Consider the following 16,279-nt stretch of genomic DNA (forward strand, 5'->3'; position numbering starts at 1 on the left):
TAAACGATTTTTTCTTTCTTTGAGTCGGTGCGAATAAGTTATGCTTTGAGGAAGATTTTACTAATTTCTTTAATATGTTGAATATGTTGAAGAAGTTTAATTACTTTAGATTGGGTTTCGCTTTGTTTGGGTCTTTGAGAACAAAGTGTTTTATGGCTTGATTTTGTACAATTATACGGTCACAACAGGGAATAATTCATAGCGACCTAATGATTTTATACTCATTTCTTGAGATTAAATCTCATCAGCACCACAGCTCCGTTGATATCCAAATAGGCCCTCTATCAACACCTGCTTAAGCTATTGTCACAAAGTTCTTTCAAGAACGTCTAGTTAGTAAGTTCTTTCAAGAACGTCTAGTTAGTAAAGTCATAGAAACATTCCTACCAAACGACCGAAGATAACCTCCCTTTTGTTCCTTTTTGAAAGCACCATTGGATCTTGATTTGCTAGATCTCATATCTATTACTGTGAGGATGTCAGTCAGGGGAGCTTCTGCTGCCGGTTGAATCAATAAAGCATTATTCTTATTCACAGTTGACGTTATTTTGTTCCATTTTTTTTTCTACAAAAGCAACGACGACTGAGAGTTTAATTTGTGGAAATTCAGAGACTGGTTGAAAAAAATAATTTTGAGTAATTGTGTGTATCTAATAATGCATCAAATATAAACTCATAAGAGATTAAATTATAATTAAAATTAAAATAATTTATGAAAATAAATAATATGTAAAAGTGATTAAGAAAAAAATTATCTATGCAGGAAGTTTCCTTTTATTGCTTTACTTTATGAAAAATAAAAATTGTCATAATTGTATTTGACTTAAAATACGTAACTTATAATTTGTTGAAATTCATTTGGATTTTCAAGATACATGATTTAGTGATACGATAATTCTTGATTAATCTTATGTTTGTGAATTTTTTTTAGTGTCAATTAGAGACTAATGTATATTTAATTCATGTCCCATGACTTTTGATTCAATTAAAAAAAATCATTGAATATATAATTGAATTGTGCTGAGTTGCATGAAAGGTCCATGTACTTGTGCATTTGTTTTTATTTTCAAAAACAAAATTTGAGTCTCCTTTTCCTTAAATTAAAAAAAAGGAAATTAGTTTAGTCATCGGATTTTTAAAATTTATTGTCATATTTATGTTGATTATGCATTGTTATTACTACAAATCATTTTATTTATAATGACGTAAACATTAGAATACTAAATTACTTGAGCTGTGATACTACAAGAATAAAGAATATTATAAAATTGCAGTGATGTAACATAATTATTTCTTGCTATATTCTAGCCAATATTATTTGCCCCAAGAAAATATTGCTATATTTTTTTTTTCTTATGAAATTTGAAATTTTTTATTCACCCATTCACTGTCAATCCGAGTAGTTCTGTTATAAAGACACTACAATCATACTTCTGTCATAAAGACATACATGGAATTGCCAACAATGAGCCGTTCAATGTTCGAAAATTATCCGCTCTCGGTGATCATATATTTATCATAACTTCAGTTGCTGTCAGAACATATTCTCCGCGCGTGCAAAACACTTTCCAATATTCTCTTAAACACGCATTTTTTAATGTAAAAGTAAATTGATTATTTATATATTTTTATCATATAAAATATTAAAATTGATATATTTATATTATATTTTATAAAAATTATATATTATAATTCATATTAACATCAAAATATAAAATGTATTTTTTTTATTTTATTAAATTTAAATATAATAATTATTAAAATTTTAAATCATATTATTTTTATATCATATATTTATATTTATATTCATATCATATCATTTTATTATATTTTAAATTTTCAATTGCTAAAACACAAAGCGTGGTGCTCACGTTCCTTACAATTACGTGAAATTGAACCCAAAGTTTTAAAACAGTGCACCGTAATATTTAAAAAAAAAAAAAAGGAATAGAAAAAATCATAAGCAAATATATCAAATAGGGTATCTGATTAAATCCAAAAAGCCCAAACAGATTTTGGAACAGAAAATCAGAAGAAAATGTGTTGAAATGCAACAGGTTTCTGCCAAACAGAAGGGCACGTTCTATCGTCAGATATCCGAAAGGTGGGGTCAGGGTGTTAGGTTCTATATTTTTCCCATGTTCACGCTACACTATTGACATTGGGGGAGCAACCAAACTTGGAAGAATATTAAGCTTGGAAATTAAATTTATTTTGACAAAGAAATTATTAAAATTGACTTTAATTATTACAAACTTTTTGTTTCACATTACTAATGATTTTGTCTGAAAGACTTAACCGTGATAAAAGGATGAAATTTGGTAAACTTTACATAAAAAAAAATAATGATAAAAGAAAAAAAGAATAGGATAATTTTGGAAGGACCTAACCAAATGTCAAACATGTTTCACGGAGACAAGCTACTTAGTGGTTTGGTTTCCAATATAGCCTGGAAACACATTAAATTTACCTGCCCTTGGAAGAATTTTAAGATTAGATAGAGATTAAAAGGTGGCCAATTCACATTTGGTTTTTGTAGAGAGACTCTCTTTTCATTTCGATTTTTTTAAAGGGTGCACTAGCAAATTGTTTTTTTTTTTTCCTCTTTTACAAAAGCTGTGATTTGGATATAGTAAAAGATTGCAGCCTTTGGCTTTGACTTCATTCGCTTTTTCATCTAAATTTAATACAAACTAATGCAGCCTTTGGCTTTGGCTTCATTCGCTTTGCTTCGACTACAAAACGACTCAGGAAGAGCCACTGCAATGCCTGCAGTCCAAACCAGTCACAGTTAAATATAAATAGAATACCAAGTGCAATTTTATGACAATTTGATTAGCGCATGTAAAATCTGATGATCAAGGAAGATTTGTCAATTTGCCATGTTTTAACAATTGGTTGATGAACAATTTTACCAGGGGAATTAATAGGTGAAACAGGCGTTTGAAAGAAGATAACCGAAGAGACGATGACCACAACTCTCTTAACACAATTTCCTACACAGTGTGTAACTGGGGATACCATTTGCAGTATCATGTAAGAGACCAGCAAAACAGAAAACATGGCATTTCAACTTCGATTAGAGGACTAGAAATCAGGCATTCCCTACTGCTATAGTTACTATGATTACTCAGGAACTGCATAATTTTAGGATAAAGAAGCCAATTACAATAGATACAAACAGGCTTACGTGCTGATAACTGTGGAAACAGAATCCTGCCAGAAGAGACCTTATGCATAGCTCCCTAATATTCAAACCTTGGTTTGAATTGATTCAAGAGAGAAAAAAAAAAAAAAAACAACCTTCATGTTTATGACATAACAAGCTCTAATCGTTGCTTTAAGACAACATCAGCATTTGCTTTCTAAATGTGCTAATAGCTACTTACAGCAGATTGGAGATATGAAGGAGTGAACTTGACACCTTCCATTAAAATGGCAGCAGGAACCAATAGGACAAACGAAATTTGGTTATTACAGAGAAGAGATTGATGTTGTCCAAAGTCTCCTGTTTAAAAAAGTGACGATTAGAGCCCAGACGGTATAATCAATAGATAAATTAGAAATCACTTTGTAAAATCAAGAGCATAATTGTCACACTTCTGTCATAAAACAGTGGTGACTCAATGACATTTAAAATGCAAAACCTTTGTATATTTGTGCTTGAATTATATGTTTTTTTACCTCTTTTCTAACCATGAACTTTTTACTGAGCACATTACGCGATTGGTTAGTCACATTGGAAGCCATTGCGCCACAGAAACTAGTCCTGTTTCAGAACAATAAGACTTAGTCAAGTTTAAGAAACGAGTTTAACTGAACATGGACCATGTTTCTATAAAGGGATATTTTATCGGACTTTTAAATGAGTTGATCATACAATGTTTCTTACCAATTAAAAGATGCCTCAGTAAATGAGTGTAATTCCACTCCACATACAACTGGTACGCGGGAGGACACCATCCAGACACTGTGAATATGAAATAATCGTGAAAAACTGAGTCAAAGGACTTAAACAAAACAAAAAACAAAAATTCTTAAATTTTACATGATTTGAAAATTTGTGTATATAAATGGGCTCTTGATTAAGTCTCCATTCGAATGAACAGTAAGATTAATTACGATGAGATTAAAATAATAACAAAAATATTATAGATGTAATTAAAAATAATTTATTATAATTATAATTAAAAAAATTAATAAAAAATTTATATTAAATAAATTTCATTAAAATTAATATTTAAATTTAATTAATAACACAATAATTTTAATCGTACCATATTAAAATTGCGATGAAATCCTATCCGATGCTAAAGCACGTTAATCTTTGTTTGACAAGTCAATCTCCTCATTTCTGTGAAAGCTTATGTTGGAGGGAGAACAGAATTGAATGCTCAAGAATTCAGAATAAATATTCCTACATCCCCATCTGGCCAAATCCGGTCCGAAAACTCTTTTATTTTTGTCTCCTGTATCAACAGTATTTCGACACTACTCGATCCTACAACCGATTTCACCGTACCCTTTATACACGCCTAATGCTCGACTAACTTTATATTCACAATACTTGTCTGCCTTTCTTTCAAGGCTTGGCTATAATTAGATTGAAGTTTTTTAGCCTAATACTAATCACCGTCTCATCGTCACATGTAGCTTTCATTCCTAGCGGTTTCCCCATCTCCCATGTTGACTCAGCCATATCTGCACATAACACCCTCTTTCTATTTTAAAAATCCCCACCGAATAGTGACGCGTTCGCTACCGTGTATTCCCTTTGCTTCTGTTTTTGAATCTTCTTTACCTTCTTTTTCTTTGCAATTTTTGCTTTCTTCTTCCCGAATAACTTTTCAAAAAGCCTGTCCTGAAACTCATAGATACTCCTGTCTTTTCTCCCTTTGCCCTTTTTGTTCCTGGCTTTGTTCTAAAGACCCAATGTCCTCGTCCATACCCCTTAGTGGTGTTATTTTTTCTGAAACCCCACTTGGCTTACCCAGCAGTCCCCTCTTTCCTTCGGTCTCTCCACTTGGGTTCACTTCACTTCTGAGCCTACCCCCTATCCTCATGTCCCACCTCAATTTGTAGGCCATTTTCCCCACATCACCGTACTTTTCTGCTTTTTCTGGGTCCACACTGTCCTTGCACACGTTTAGCGGCTTCATGAAGGCTATTGTTATTTTCGATGCCCACGCAGCCTAACCAATTTGGCCATATTAAGACGAACAATATAATAGATTTTGTTATGATTAATAATAATTCTTAAGCGAAACCTTGTTTTCATCGTATACCTAATTAATATATCTTCTATAAAAAAAATTAAACAAATTTATTAAAAAGACGAAATCCAAATTAATCAATGAATGAAAAATATTCATACATTTCTATTAAAGTAAATACTCAATCTTTTAAAATTAAAAAAATATATATTCTATCAAATGCTTATAATAAAAGATATATAAATACAGTCGCACAACAGGATAACAAACTGAAAAAGAAAAAAGTTACATCTAGCTCGTCGTGCCGACTAAGAATGGAGAAAACGCTTTTGAATTAAAATTTTATACCATTAAGTATAGGATAGTAGGTGAGATACCTTAGGATATTGGAGACAAAGACTTTTCATGGTAGCTTTGCTTTTCAGGCTGTTAATTTATTGGTCTTCTTGTTTTGATTGATTTTAGACTTTGATGAATGGATGTAATCTTCTTATTTGAATATTTTTCAGACATTTTTAATTTCAAGGTGTAAATTGATGTTTTGTCAAATGATAGAACCTAGGTTTTTTTTTAAAGTCAAAAGAACTTATTAATAACAAACTGACATAGCACATAGCCATCTAAACACCAAAAGATACCACACCTTTCCCTAAAAAACACACAAGATCATATGATTAACATATACCTAAACACCCTTTGATCAAAATTTACAATAATTCCAATAAAAGGCAATATAAACTTAGCTAGCAACTCAATAAGCCTTAACAGAACCACCACAATGGGAAGATACTATACATGGGTTAAAAGCAACTTCAAGATCCATCTCTGTACCTGCCTTTGGAGAAATATTCCAACCAAAGCATTCCACAAGGGTAACCTAGTTCTTGTGCTTTGCTCCTTTTAGGAAGCATCATTGGGTCTTGATTTGCTAGATCTCATATGTTATCGTCACTATTAGCAGGGGAACCTTCTACTGGCTGTTTGAATCAATTAAGCATAATTCTTATTTACAGTTGGTGTTATTTTGTTTAATTTTTTTTGACAAAAGCAACGGCAACTGAAAATTTTAATTTATGAAAGTTCAAAAATAGATTGAAAGAAGTAATTTTGAGTAATTATGTGCATTTATACATTGATAATATATCAAATATAAATTTATAAAAAAATTAAATTAAAATTGAAATTAAAACATTTTATGGAAATAAATAATTTGTAAAAATAATTTTAAAAAAGTTACTATACACTAAGTTTCCTTATATAACTTTACTTTATGAATAATAAAAATAATCATAATTATATTTGATTTAGAATATGAAACTTATAATTTGTTAAAATTCTTTGGATTTTTAATATATATAATTTAGTGATGTGATAACTCCTTGTCAATCTTAAGTTTGTGATGCTTTTTAGTGAAAATTAGAGACTCGCATAATAAAAGGATGAAATTTGGTAAACCTCACATCAAACAAATCAATGGTGAAAAAAACAAAACGAATAGGACAATTTTGGAAGGACATGGCCAACTGTCAAGCATGTTTCACATGGGCAAGCTGCCTAGTGGTTTGGTTTCCAATATAGCCTGTGCCTGAAACCACATGAAAATTACCTGCCTTGGAAGAATTTTAAGATTAAAAAGAGATTAAAAGGTGGCCAATTCACATTTGCTTTTTGTAGAGAGCCTCTCTTTTCATTTTGACTGTTTGTAGGGGGTGCAATATCATTTTTTTTTTTTACAAAACTTGGCATAGATAGAGTAAGAGATCCTGAGTATGAGATTTGAATTTAAGTTTTATTTGTCATACTTAATATATAAGATTATAATAAAATAAAATAAAATAATATTATAAATATGATTATATTAAATAATGTGATATTATTTTATGTTTGATGTGTGAAAGAATTATGATGAGATAAATTTATTTATTAATTAAAATTATTCTTTTTTAAAGTTTATATAATTTAAATTATTGAAATGATTTTTAAGAGTATCGTAAAACATATAAATTCAATCTCATGTATTAAAAATAATTCCCTTCACTTTGATAAGATTAAATTATCTTATACAAAAAAATGATCATTCTTGTAATCATACCCTTTTCATGATCATTCTTGTATTAAATCATGATAATTCTTCTTGTAATAATATTCTTTTTAATTAGATACAAACTAAACATAATATAGAATGATTATCATTTCATCATCTCCATCATTCTATGCACCAAATATGACCATTAAATATCATTTTTAAGAGTAATAGTATCAACCAACTTAATTAAAACCTTAATTCAAATAGCAAATTTTATGATTACTTTTGTGAGTACATATGGAAGAAGAAACTTTACGTTCAGCTTATTGGAGTTAAAGTTTCTTTTGAATGTTTAGTGTAGACACCAAATTTTATTTGGATCTACCATTTCCAATCTTTGGTTTAATAATAGTAATAATATTGATTTAATTAATATTAAAAAATAAAAATAAAAGTGATAACTGATTAAAAGAAAGAAAGAAATCAGGATGGTAGTAGTGCCTTACACGTCACCACTACCACCCACCACTGCCACCCACCCTGTCACCACCATCCCCAATCCCTTCGGAGCCCCTGCACCTCATTTGCCCCAACTGCTCGAAACCATCAACCTTACCCTGCCAACACACCTATACCTCGCCAAACGTATGCTCCATTGGCTACCACCATTTTTAGCCTTATAACGCCCTCAACGTTTCCTTTTTCAACCTCTCTTGGACCCTTAGAACACGTCAGAAACCCAACTCTTCATCCCCTAAAAGCCAATCCCATCAGACTTACCCACTAGTATTGATATCTCTTTACCCACACAAACCCCCAAAACAAAAAGATAAAAATAGAGACAAAGAGTCCTCCCTGTAAGGAGGAACCTCAGGGCCGAAGCTCCGTGCAAAAACAAAAAATTATATCAGTCTTCGATTTATAAAAAAAAAAAAGAAGAAACATAAATCTTTAAACCTCAATCTACGTTGATCGAGATTTTTTTCGTGAAAAAGATAGCAGATCTGAGTTTAGGGGGTTGATAAGGGCATTTTGGTGAATTCTGGAGATTTTTCGGTCACTAACTGTGACCCAATGCTGGTCGACGCGGAGGCACGGCACCAGACTTCGACCGGAGCCAAAGAGCATTTTCAGACCAGGGAGATTTTTTTTTTCGAGCAGAAGAAGAAATGAGTAAAATGTTTTTTTTTTAGGTTTATATAAAAAATTAAACTGCTTAAAACGATGTCATTTAGGCAAGGGAGGACCCGGACCCAACCCGGGGTTCACGCAACCGACCTGCCAACCCAGCTCCTCAGCGGTTCTGAACCGATTTTACTAGACCGGACCAAATCGCTTCCTAAATCAGCCCAAACTGCCCCTCAGCCGGTTCAACCGAATTGCACTTCAAACTGAACCCTTTTCGATCCAATCGAACCGCCGTTGATCGAACCATTAACTGATCCGGTTCAGGTAAAAAAAATTTTTTTTTGGAATTTTTTAATTTTTTTATATATTATTATTGTTATTTTAAGTATTTTTTTATTTATGTATGATAAATTTTTAAATTTATTAGAATAATTATTTAATTATTTTAATAATAATAAAAATGAAAACAAGTTACATAATATTAAAAATATATATTAAAAATGCTTGAAAAATAATAATTATAACTTAAAAATAATAATAATAATAAAATATTTTTTCTTATTTTCTCTGCCTAGATATTGGAGGGAATAAAAATATATTCTTAAAAATAATTACGCCTAGATATTGGAGAATTATTATTAATAAATTTTCATAAAAAAGTATATATAATAAATTTTTAATTAATTTTAAAAAATCACTAAAATCGAACTTGCTCCTAAAATCCGTCTAGATGTTGAAAATTTTTAAAGATGTTCACTTTTTTTTAACATAACGAAATTTTAAATGCTAATTCTTAAATTTCAAAACCCTAAAACCTCTTAATCTTTAAATCCAAACCCTAAAACCCAAAATCCCTAAAATCCAAACCCTTAAATCTCTAAACTTTAAAATCAAAATCCTAAACCTTTCATACCCTAAAATTCAAGCCTTAAGACCCTCTAAACCTTAAAACCAAACCATAAAACCCTCAAAACTCTATCTAAAATCTTAAAATCAGAATCTTCAAAATTTTGAAATCCTAACTTTTAAAAACTCTACTCAAGCTTTTACTCAAAACATTCTAAAAATTTTAAGGACACGTGTGAAAATCTCATTTGAATTAATTTGTTTTCGAATGCCATCTAGATGATCGGGTGTTTAGGAAACTTTACTTTGTTAAGTTTTTTCACACGAGTTCTTAATTCGCATTAATAATAAGATTAATAAATAAAAAGTATTATAATAAATTGGATTTTTAAATATAAACAATCACACCTAAGCTCTGCCTAGATGTTGGAGAATCAGGGTGATCTCATTATACTTGAGAACCCAACTTTTAAATTGCATTTCTTTTTATATGACATTCATTAGCATACATATGTTAGTGTGTTATTATCGATAATTGTCTGCATTATTCTCTTTTTAATTTACTGGTTGATAATAAAATATTTTATAATAAAAAAGAATAATACATTTTTTAAAAAATTTTTTGTGATATTATAAAATGAAATAAAAATAACATTATGAAAGAAATAATTCTTAATACTCTACCTAGATGTTGGAGAGTCACTAATAATTATTTTCTATAAAGATTGTTATTTCATTTTAAAGATTATCATGTTAAATTTTAAGCGAAAAAAGTTATTTTAAATTCTGCCTATATGTTGGAGAATTTTAAAATAATTCTTTAACTTTAAGATTTTCTTAATATTTTTAAATAAAGAGCTTTAGCAAAATTTTATTTTTTCAAATGAAAGGAATTAGTATTAAATTTTAAATTGAAACTATTTTTATCCAACACCGAAAATAACGCGTAATTAAAGGGTACCAAGTTATGGGTGTTGTGGGGGTGCTAATCCTTTTCCACACGTAACCGACTCTCGGACCCAACCTGATTTTTCGTAAATCGAAATTTATCTTTTTGATAAACTTTAAACTCGTTTTTATAGTTTTATTGAAAAGATAAATTTTTGAGTGACCAATCACATCCTATCAAAGATCGATGATAACTCCCTCATTTACTTCGATCTTAAAATTCTTTTATGTTTGGCTGTCCTAAAACCGTTAAGAACATTTAGTTAGAGACCTTTTTTCCATCTAAATTTAATACAAACTCCTGCAACCTTTGGCTTTGGCTTCATTCGCTTTGCTTTCGAATACAAGAAGACTCCAGTAAGAGCCACTGCAGTGCCTGCAGTCCAAACCAGTCACAGTTAATTATTAATAGAATACAAGTGCAAGTTTATGACAATTTGATTAGTGCATGTAAAAGCTGATGATCAAGGAAGATTTGTAAATTTGCCATGTTTTAACAATTGGTTGATGAACAATTTTACCAAGGGAATTAATAGGTGAAACAGGCGTTTGAAAGAAGATAACCGAAGAGACGATGACCACAACTCTCTTAACACAATTTCCTACAAGTGTGTAACTGGTTATACCATCTGCAGTATCATGTAAGAGACCAGCAAAACAGAAAACATGGCATTTCAACTTCGATTAGAGGACTAGAAATTATGCATTCCCTACTGCTATAGTTACTATGATTACTCAGGAACTGCATAATTTTAGGATAAAGAAGCAAATTACAATAGATACAAACAGGCTCACCAGCTGATAATTGTGGAAACAGAATCCTGCCAGAAGCGACCTTATGCATAGCTCCCTAATAATCAAACCTTGGTTTGAATTGATTCAAGAAAGAGAGGGGGGAAAAAAAAACAGCTTCATGTTTTTGACATAACAAGCTCTAATTGTTGCTTTAAGACAACATCAGCATTTCCTTTGTAAATGTGCTATAGCTACTTACAGCAGATTGGAGATATGAAGGAGTGAACTTGACACCTTCCATTAAAATGGCAGCAGGAACCAATAGGATAAATGAAATTATGGTTATTACAGAGAAGAGATTGATATTGTCCAAAGTGTCCTGTTTAGAAAAGTGAGGATTAGAGCCCAGAAGACATGATCAATCAGATAAATTAGAAATCACTTTGTAAAATCAAGAGCATAATTGTCATAATTTTGTCATAAAACAATGGTGACTCAATGACATTTAAAATGTAAAACCAGTGTATATTTGTGCTTGAATTATATGTTTTTTTACCTCTTTTCTAACCATGAACTTTTTATCGAGCACATTACGCGATTGGTTAGTCACATTGGAAGCCATTGCGCTACAGAAGCCAATCCTGTTTCAGAACAAGACTTAGTCAAGTTTAAGAAACGAGTTTAACTGAACATGGACCATATTTCTGTGAAGGGATAGTGTATCAGACTTTTAAATGAGTTTATCAGACAAGGGTTTTTACCAATTAAAAGATGCCTCAGTGAATGAGGCTAATGCCATTCCACCTACAACTGGCATGAGGGAGGACACTATCCAGAAAGTAGGCCACTGTGAAAATGAAATAATTGTGAAAAACTGCGTCAAAGGACTGAAACAAAACATAAAAATTCTTAAATATGACATGATTTGTTAATTTGTTTCTATAACTTTGCACAGCTGCTCAACTGGGGTCTTGATTAAAGCACATTAACCAAAGAATTTTGTTTGACAAGTCAATCTCCTCATTTCTGTGAAAGCTTATGATGGAGGGAGAACAGAACTGAATGCTCAAGCATTCAGAATAAATATTCTAATTTCAAGCAGTATTTATATCAATACTCTTACCTCTCCAAGAAATAGAACTGAGAATAAGACTGTGAAGAAGGGCACCATTGATTTAATTGTGTAAGTGAATGAGACATTAACTTTCCCAAGACTAACATTAGTCAAAAGGTTGCCAAGAGTGTGAGCAGCAGCAAATGGAATGATTGTTGCAACCTGAAAACTGCTTTGTAAAATACTGATTGCAGAACAGAAATATAGATATGTGATGAAAATTACAGAAGTACCTGTGAACGAGTAAGCTATGGTCGATGGTAGAGATTAGACGCCCACATTGCAAGTATTATCAAAGTCCCACAGCCAAATTGGAAGGCTGTAACTGTTGCTGGAAATGTATAGACCTTAAGAACCTTCAGCAGAAAAAGAATGCAATTGAATTATACTTAAAATATATCAGCCTTAATGTGAATGGTATATCGAAAACTAACAATAGCAATCTGAGAAAATTTATCACCGAACTCAAGATTTACTCAGTGCTTTGAATTGCATTTCTCTAAGACACTGCTGACTTAATTGTAAGGGAATATATTTAAGGGATGACCCTTGAACTATAGTGAAAATAAGAAATTGTGATTTAAAAAAAGATATAAATCCTGCTTGTTGAAAATGTTGAAGTAGATGTTCAGAAAATACGAAAATGCAAACATGGCTCCACGCTGCAAGGTGCTAGCCAAACCACTGGAGTCCTTTGTGTCATCTATGTTTTCAGGAACTGATGTTGCTCTGACCTTAAAACTATCACATGTTTTATCTGAAATGAGGAATGACTGAAAGATTAGAGCATTGGAGCCTGAACCAAAAGACAGATAAGAAGGTTCTTGATATGAATGTCCATGTCTGGAACTGAGATCTAACGGCTTTAAAGAAGATAGGTTTGATACCCGCCTATATCTGGGGTTGCGGTTTTTAGTTGGAGGTTTGAACAATGGAGCTAAGGAGAAAGAACGAGTGCAATGCTATGCATTTTGAATGTTACAAAAGGAAGGCAAGGTCATAGAGGTTGGGGTTTTAAACCTGCATGAATACAAAAATGTGGGGCATGAAAGGACAAGGCATTTACTTTTGCACTTGGCAGTTGGCTTCATCAGTCTTGCGGTTCACATTCTTTTAAGTCTGAACTGTGAAGTCACTAACAAAAGTGGTGTTTAAGATGAATAAAACATTAGACACAAAGGTCAAAAGACTGAGGTAATAGTGATGAACAGTTTTATTTTCAAGCTGAAACTTGAAAATCATAAATTCTATAATCTTTACCGCAAATTCAAGTAGAGGTGCATGTTTAATGCTTGATTATCCATACTAATAATGAAGTCAACAGTTCAGCTTCTAACGTGTTGATTTCTTGTTATGGGTAATGTCAAACTATGGACAAAAACCGGACAGATCATTTAGTCCAAAGTTCTGCAAACTTCATTTGGTGGTGATTAGCAAGAGCTGGAAATGCATGGATAGCATGAATTCACTAGTATGTGTACTAAAGATGCCAAGACAGAAGTGACAATCAGGGCTTCTTTTCAAAAGGGCAATCTAAACCATGGACCTCATATTTTGCCAACTAGATAATCCCCTAAAATCCATTTCCAGGACATTTTTCAGCCATTTAAGGAATCCAATCGAAAGATTCCATGGTAGATATGAAGTGTAACAGTACGTTTTGCCATGAGAGCATAAAAACTGCAAATAGAAGACTTTTGGATGAGAAATTTTAATTTATAATGAAACAATAGGATCAGAAATGCATTTGTAAAGAAACAATAGAATTGGCAAATGGCAATGTTATTCTAGTGAAGCTTTGATTGCCAAGAGTTGATGATTATTCTTTCCACAACTCCACATAAAAAATTGTATCCTGTAACCCCAAGTGTAGAAAGAAATATCATCGTCCCATCTGTATGATATAGTTTTAGACTTTTGGTACACCTCAGTTGAAAGCAACATGGAATAACACGAGCATAAACCATTATCAGAACCTTCTGTGTTGACTAGAGATGATAAGGAATGAACAATTTTGTAATGGAGTGACGTAAGAACCAATCAGAATACAAGGATACAAACTCTCAATATCATGTTGAATTGATCGTAAGAGTAAATGTTTTTCACGACACGCTCAAGTCTTGCGAATGTCAAATATCCGGTATGCAATGTTTTTCACAAGACGCACTTAAGTCTAGCGAATGTCAAATATCCAGTATGCCCTCTAGCTTCAGCAGATGGCCGAGCCATGACCGCTGGAGAACTTGGGTTGTCCCCCATGCTTCCTTCACCTGAAGGCTGCCTCCTCTTGCATGGAGGAGATGCAACGGAACAACCATCATCAACCTTTGAGCAATCCATTTTCCATTCACGGATTTCATACATGCGAAGTAGTATTTCAAAGGTCCTTATATCTGTACGTTACAAGCACTTTACACTTTAGATAGAGTGAGAGACGAAGAAAGAACACTTCTAAGAAAAGTTCATGACACTATAAAAGAAATACCGCTTGAGCAAGATGGCAGAACTAGTGTCCAAAATGCTACCTGTAAAGTTTGATCTAAGAGTTTCACATGAGCGTTGCACTTGTTCAATGCAAGGTGAGAAGGAGCACAAAATTCCATCTTGTTTCAACATTTTTCCAGCTGAAGGAATGGCCAGCCAAGGTTGTGGAAGGTCCAGAAATACAGAATCAGCCAACCCGAAAAATTCATCTGGAAATCCCTCACCCTGAATATCTCTGACTCCCACAGTAACTAAGGTGTTTATTCCTGTCCTCTCAAAATCCTCTCTGTCAAAGGAGAGATAAATCATAAACAGATAAGCCAATGAATCAGGCCTTTGCTCTCTAATCAACCCATAAAAGAATAAAAGGAATAAAGGATCATCTTCACATCTTTCTACAGTGAGTTAGACAAGCAGAAACCATAAAATGGGACTAAACATGCTCAAAAGAAGAAAAGAAAAGATCCATAAAATGAGATGATTTTGAGACTCTGAAACATTGCAGCTACAGATGCAGAATCTGAAAATACATCAGCCCAAATAGATTCAGAAATCAAACTAGAACTCTAACTCAACCTTAACAATTATCAAATCATATTTCATAACTCAAGCTTTGAAACTGAAATTTCATCAGAATGATAAAATAATATTACAATGCACTCTCACAAAAGAAAAACATCTTCTTACCTAGCTGACACAGCCCTCTGTTCATGGAAATCAAATGTATAAACATGTCCAGTAGGAGCCACAGCCCTTGCAAGTGAGGTTGTTAAAGATCCACTTCCGGTCCCTGATTCAAGAACCAAACAACCAGGAACTATTTCCAAGTACATAATCACAAAGCTAATATCTGCAATATAGAGAATCTGAGTCCTGTGACTTAGAACCAAAGTCCATAGCTCCGGCGTTGGAGCCAATAGGTAAACAAATCCACCCTTGTTGCTAAACACTTTGGAACCAAATGGCTTCCCAATCCAATCCGAATGTTTAAACACACCAAAACGATTTTGAAGAACCGAATTCTCACACACTTTAACAGCCTTCATAGTATCATGCCTCTCATAGACAATAACTAAGTCTCCATCTCTAATGCACCGGTTAAATGACATCTTCTTTGAGGGATCCAAAAGCAACATCCTCAAAATACTAAATTTTATGCAGAACCAAAAAAAGCAATTACCTGTCTGTCACAAGTCAGAAAATATGTTCAATGTAAGTTACTATTTATTATGTTATCAGAAAATTGCAAAAAGCTTCAATATATGTTTCAGAAATTTCTCTCTTTTTCTTCTTCCATGAATTACTGAGAAAATTTTGGTCTATTAAGTAATCAAAGTACCAAAATTTACTCCCCAAAAGAAAAAGTAAATTCAACTATTACCGCATACCCAAAGTTCCATTAAGAATAAACTATAACATAAAACACCAGAAAGACCCAAATTCATGAAAATACATATACATTCAAAGCATGTATAGGAAAAGAAAATACTATCAATTATTTCACGAATATTTAAGGTAAAATGTTGAGAAAAAAGACTTACCCAAGATTTAATTTTGATTAGATAGCAAAATTTTTTGGAGAGAAAAGCTGTAGAAGGAAGTTTTCAGTTTTACCAATAAAGCTGAAGAAGAAAGGAAAAGAGAATGAAAGCAGCAAAACCCCGGGGCTTTTTCAACTTCGCGTGTTAGCCAAGCAGGGTTTTCCAGATGGTTATTGGACTTTGTGTGGTTTTCATGGGCTGCTATTTGTGGGCCAAACTATGATAGAGAGGCTCCATCATTTCA

At 32.3% G+C, this 16,279-nt stretch overlaps 3 protein-coding genes across 9 annotated transcripts in view; all 3 read right to left on the minus strand.

The window, feature by feature from the left end:
- Positions 1 to 4,872, minus strand: part of LOC111293466 (phosphoenolpyruvate/phosphate translocator 2, chloroplastic-like) — a 42,069-nt gene extending 37,197 nt beyond the window's left edge. The window contains exons 1-3 of the mRNA XM_089766306.1: positions 4,802 to 4,872; positions 3,893 to 3,970; positions 3,685 to 3,769 (exon numbers count right to left, since the gene is read on the minus strand). Coding sequence (XP_089622432.1) covers positions 3,685 to 3,769; positions 3,893 to 3,970; positions 4,802 to 4,872 — 234 coding nt within the window. The remainder of the gene's footprint in view (positions 1 to 3,684; positions 3,770 to 3,892; positions 3,971 to 4,801) is intronic.
- A 5,377-nt stretch (positions 4,873 to 10,249) lies between these two features.
- On the minus strand, positions 10,250 to 13,646 carry LOC111293465 (phosphoenolpyruvate/phosphate translocator 2, chloroplastic-like). Of its 5 annotated transcripts, none has more exons than XM_089767067.1 (9): positions 13,077 to 13,646; positions 12,244 to 12,366; positions 12,020 to 12,172; positions 11,658 to 11,743; positions 11,453 to 11,537; positions 11,156 to 11,275; positions 10,957 to 11,011; positions 10,683 to 10,790; positions 10,252 to 10,537 (listed from the first exon to the last, which is right to left on the minus strand). In XM_089767067.1, exons 3-9 carry the CDS (start codon positions 12,065 to 12,067, stop codon positions 10,425 to 10,427), a joined length of 615 nt encoding a protein of 204 aa, XP_089623193.1. In that variant the 5' UTR covers positions 12,068 to 12,172; positions 12,244 to 12,366; positions 13,077 to 13,646; the 3' UTR covers positions 10,252 to 10,424. The 5 variants fall into 5 exon arrangements, with proteins under 5 accessions (XP_022741927.2, XP_089623191.1, XP_089623193.1 ...); XM_089767066.1 differs by having other exon boundaries at positions 12,476 to 13,646; XM_022886192.2 differs by lacking the exons at positions 12,020 to 12,172; positions 12,244 to 12,366; positions 13,077 to 13,646 and having other exon boundaries at positions 10,250 to 10,537; positions 10,683 to 10,763; positions 11,658 to 12,009.
- Positions 13,647 to 13,778: 132 nt separating this feature from the next.
- Positions 13,779 to 16,194, minus strand: LOC111292070 (uncharacterized). 3 transcript variants are annotated; one of them, XM_022884264.2, is made up of 4 exons: positions 16,036 to 16,194; positions 15,182 to 15,678; positions 14,536 to 14,780; positions 13,779 to 14,403 (listed from the first exon to the last, which is right to left on the minus strand). In XM_022884264.2, the coding sequence occupies exons 2-4, from the start codon at positions 15,628 to 15,630 to the stop codon at positions 14,165 to 14,167; spliced, it is 933 nt and encodes a 310-aa protein (XP_022739999.1). In that variant the 5' UTR covers positions 15,631 to 15,678; positions 16,036 to 16,194; the 3' UTR covers positions 13,779 to 14,164. The 3 variants fall into 3 exon arrangements, with proteins under 3 accessions (XP_022739999.1, XP_089623189.1, XP_089623190.1); XM_089767063.1 differs by having other exon boundaries at positions 14,057 to 14,403; positions 15,182 to 15,674; positions 16,036 to 16,176; XM_089767064.1 differs by having other exon boundaries at positions 14,057 to 14,403; positions 15,182 to 15,674; positions 16,109 to 16,163.
- Between the last annotated feature and the right edge of the window lie 85 nt (positions 16,195 to 16,279).

The sequence above is a fragment of the Durio zibethinus genome, chromosome 10, assembly GCF_047325235.1.
Source record: "Durio zibethinus cultivar Kanyao isolate XHJ-2024 chromosome 10, ASM4732523v1, whole genome shotgun sequence".
Lineage (NCBI taxonomy): Eukaryota > Viridiplantae > Streptophyta > Magnoliopsida > Malvales > Malvaceae > Durio > Durio zibethinus.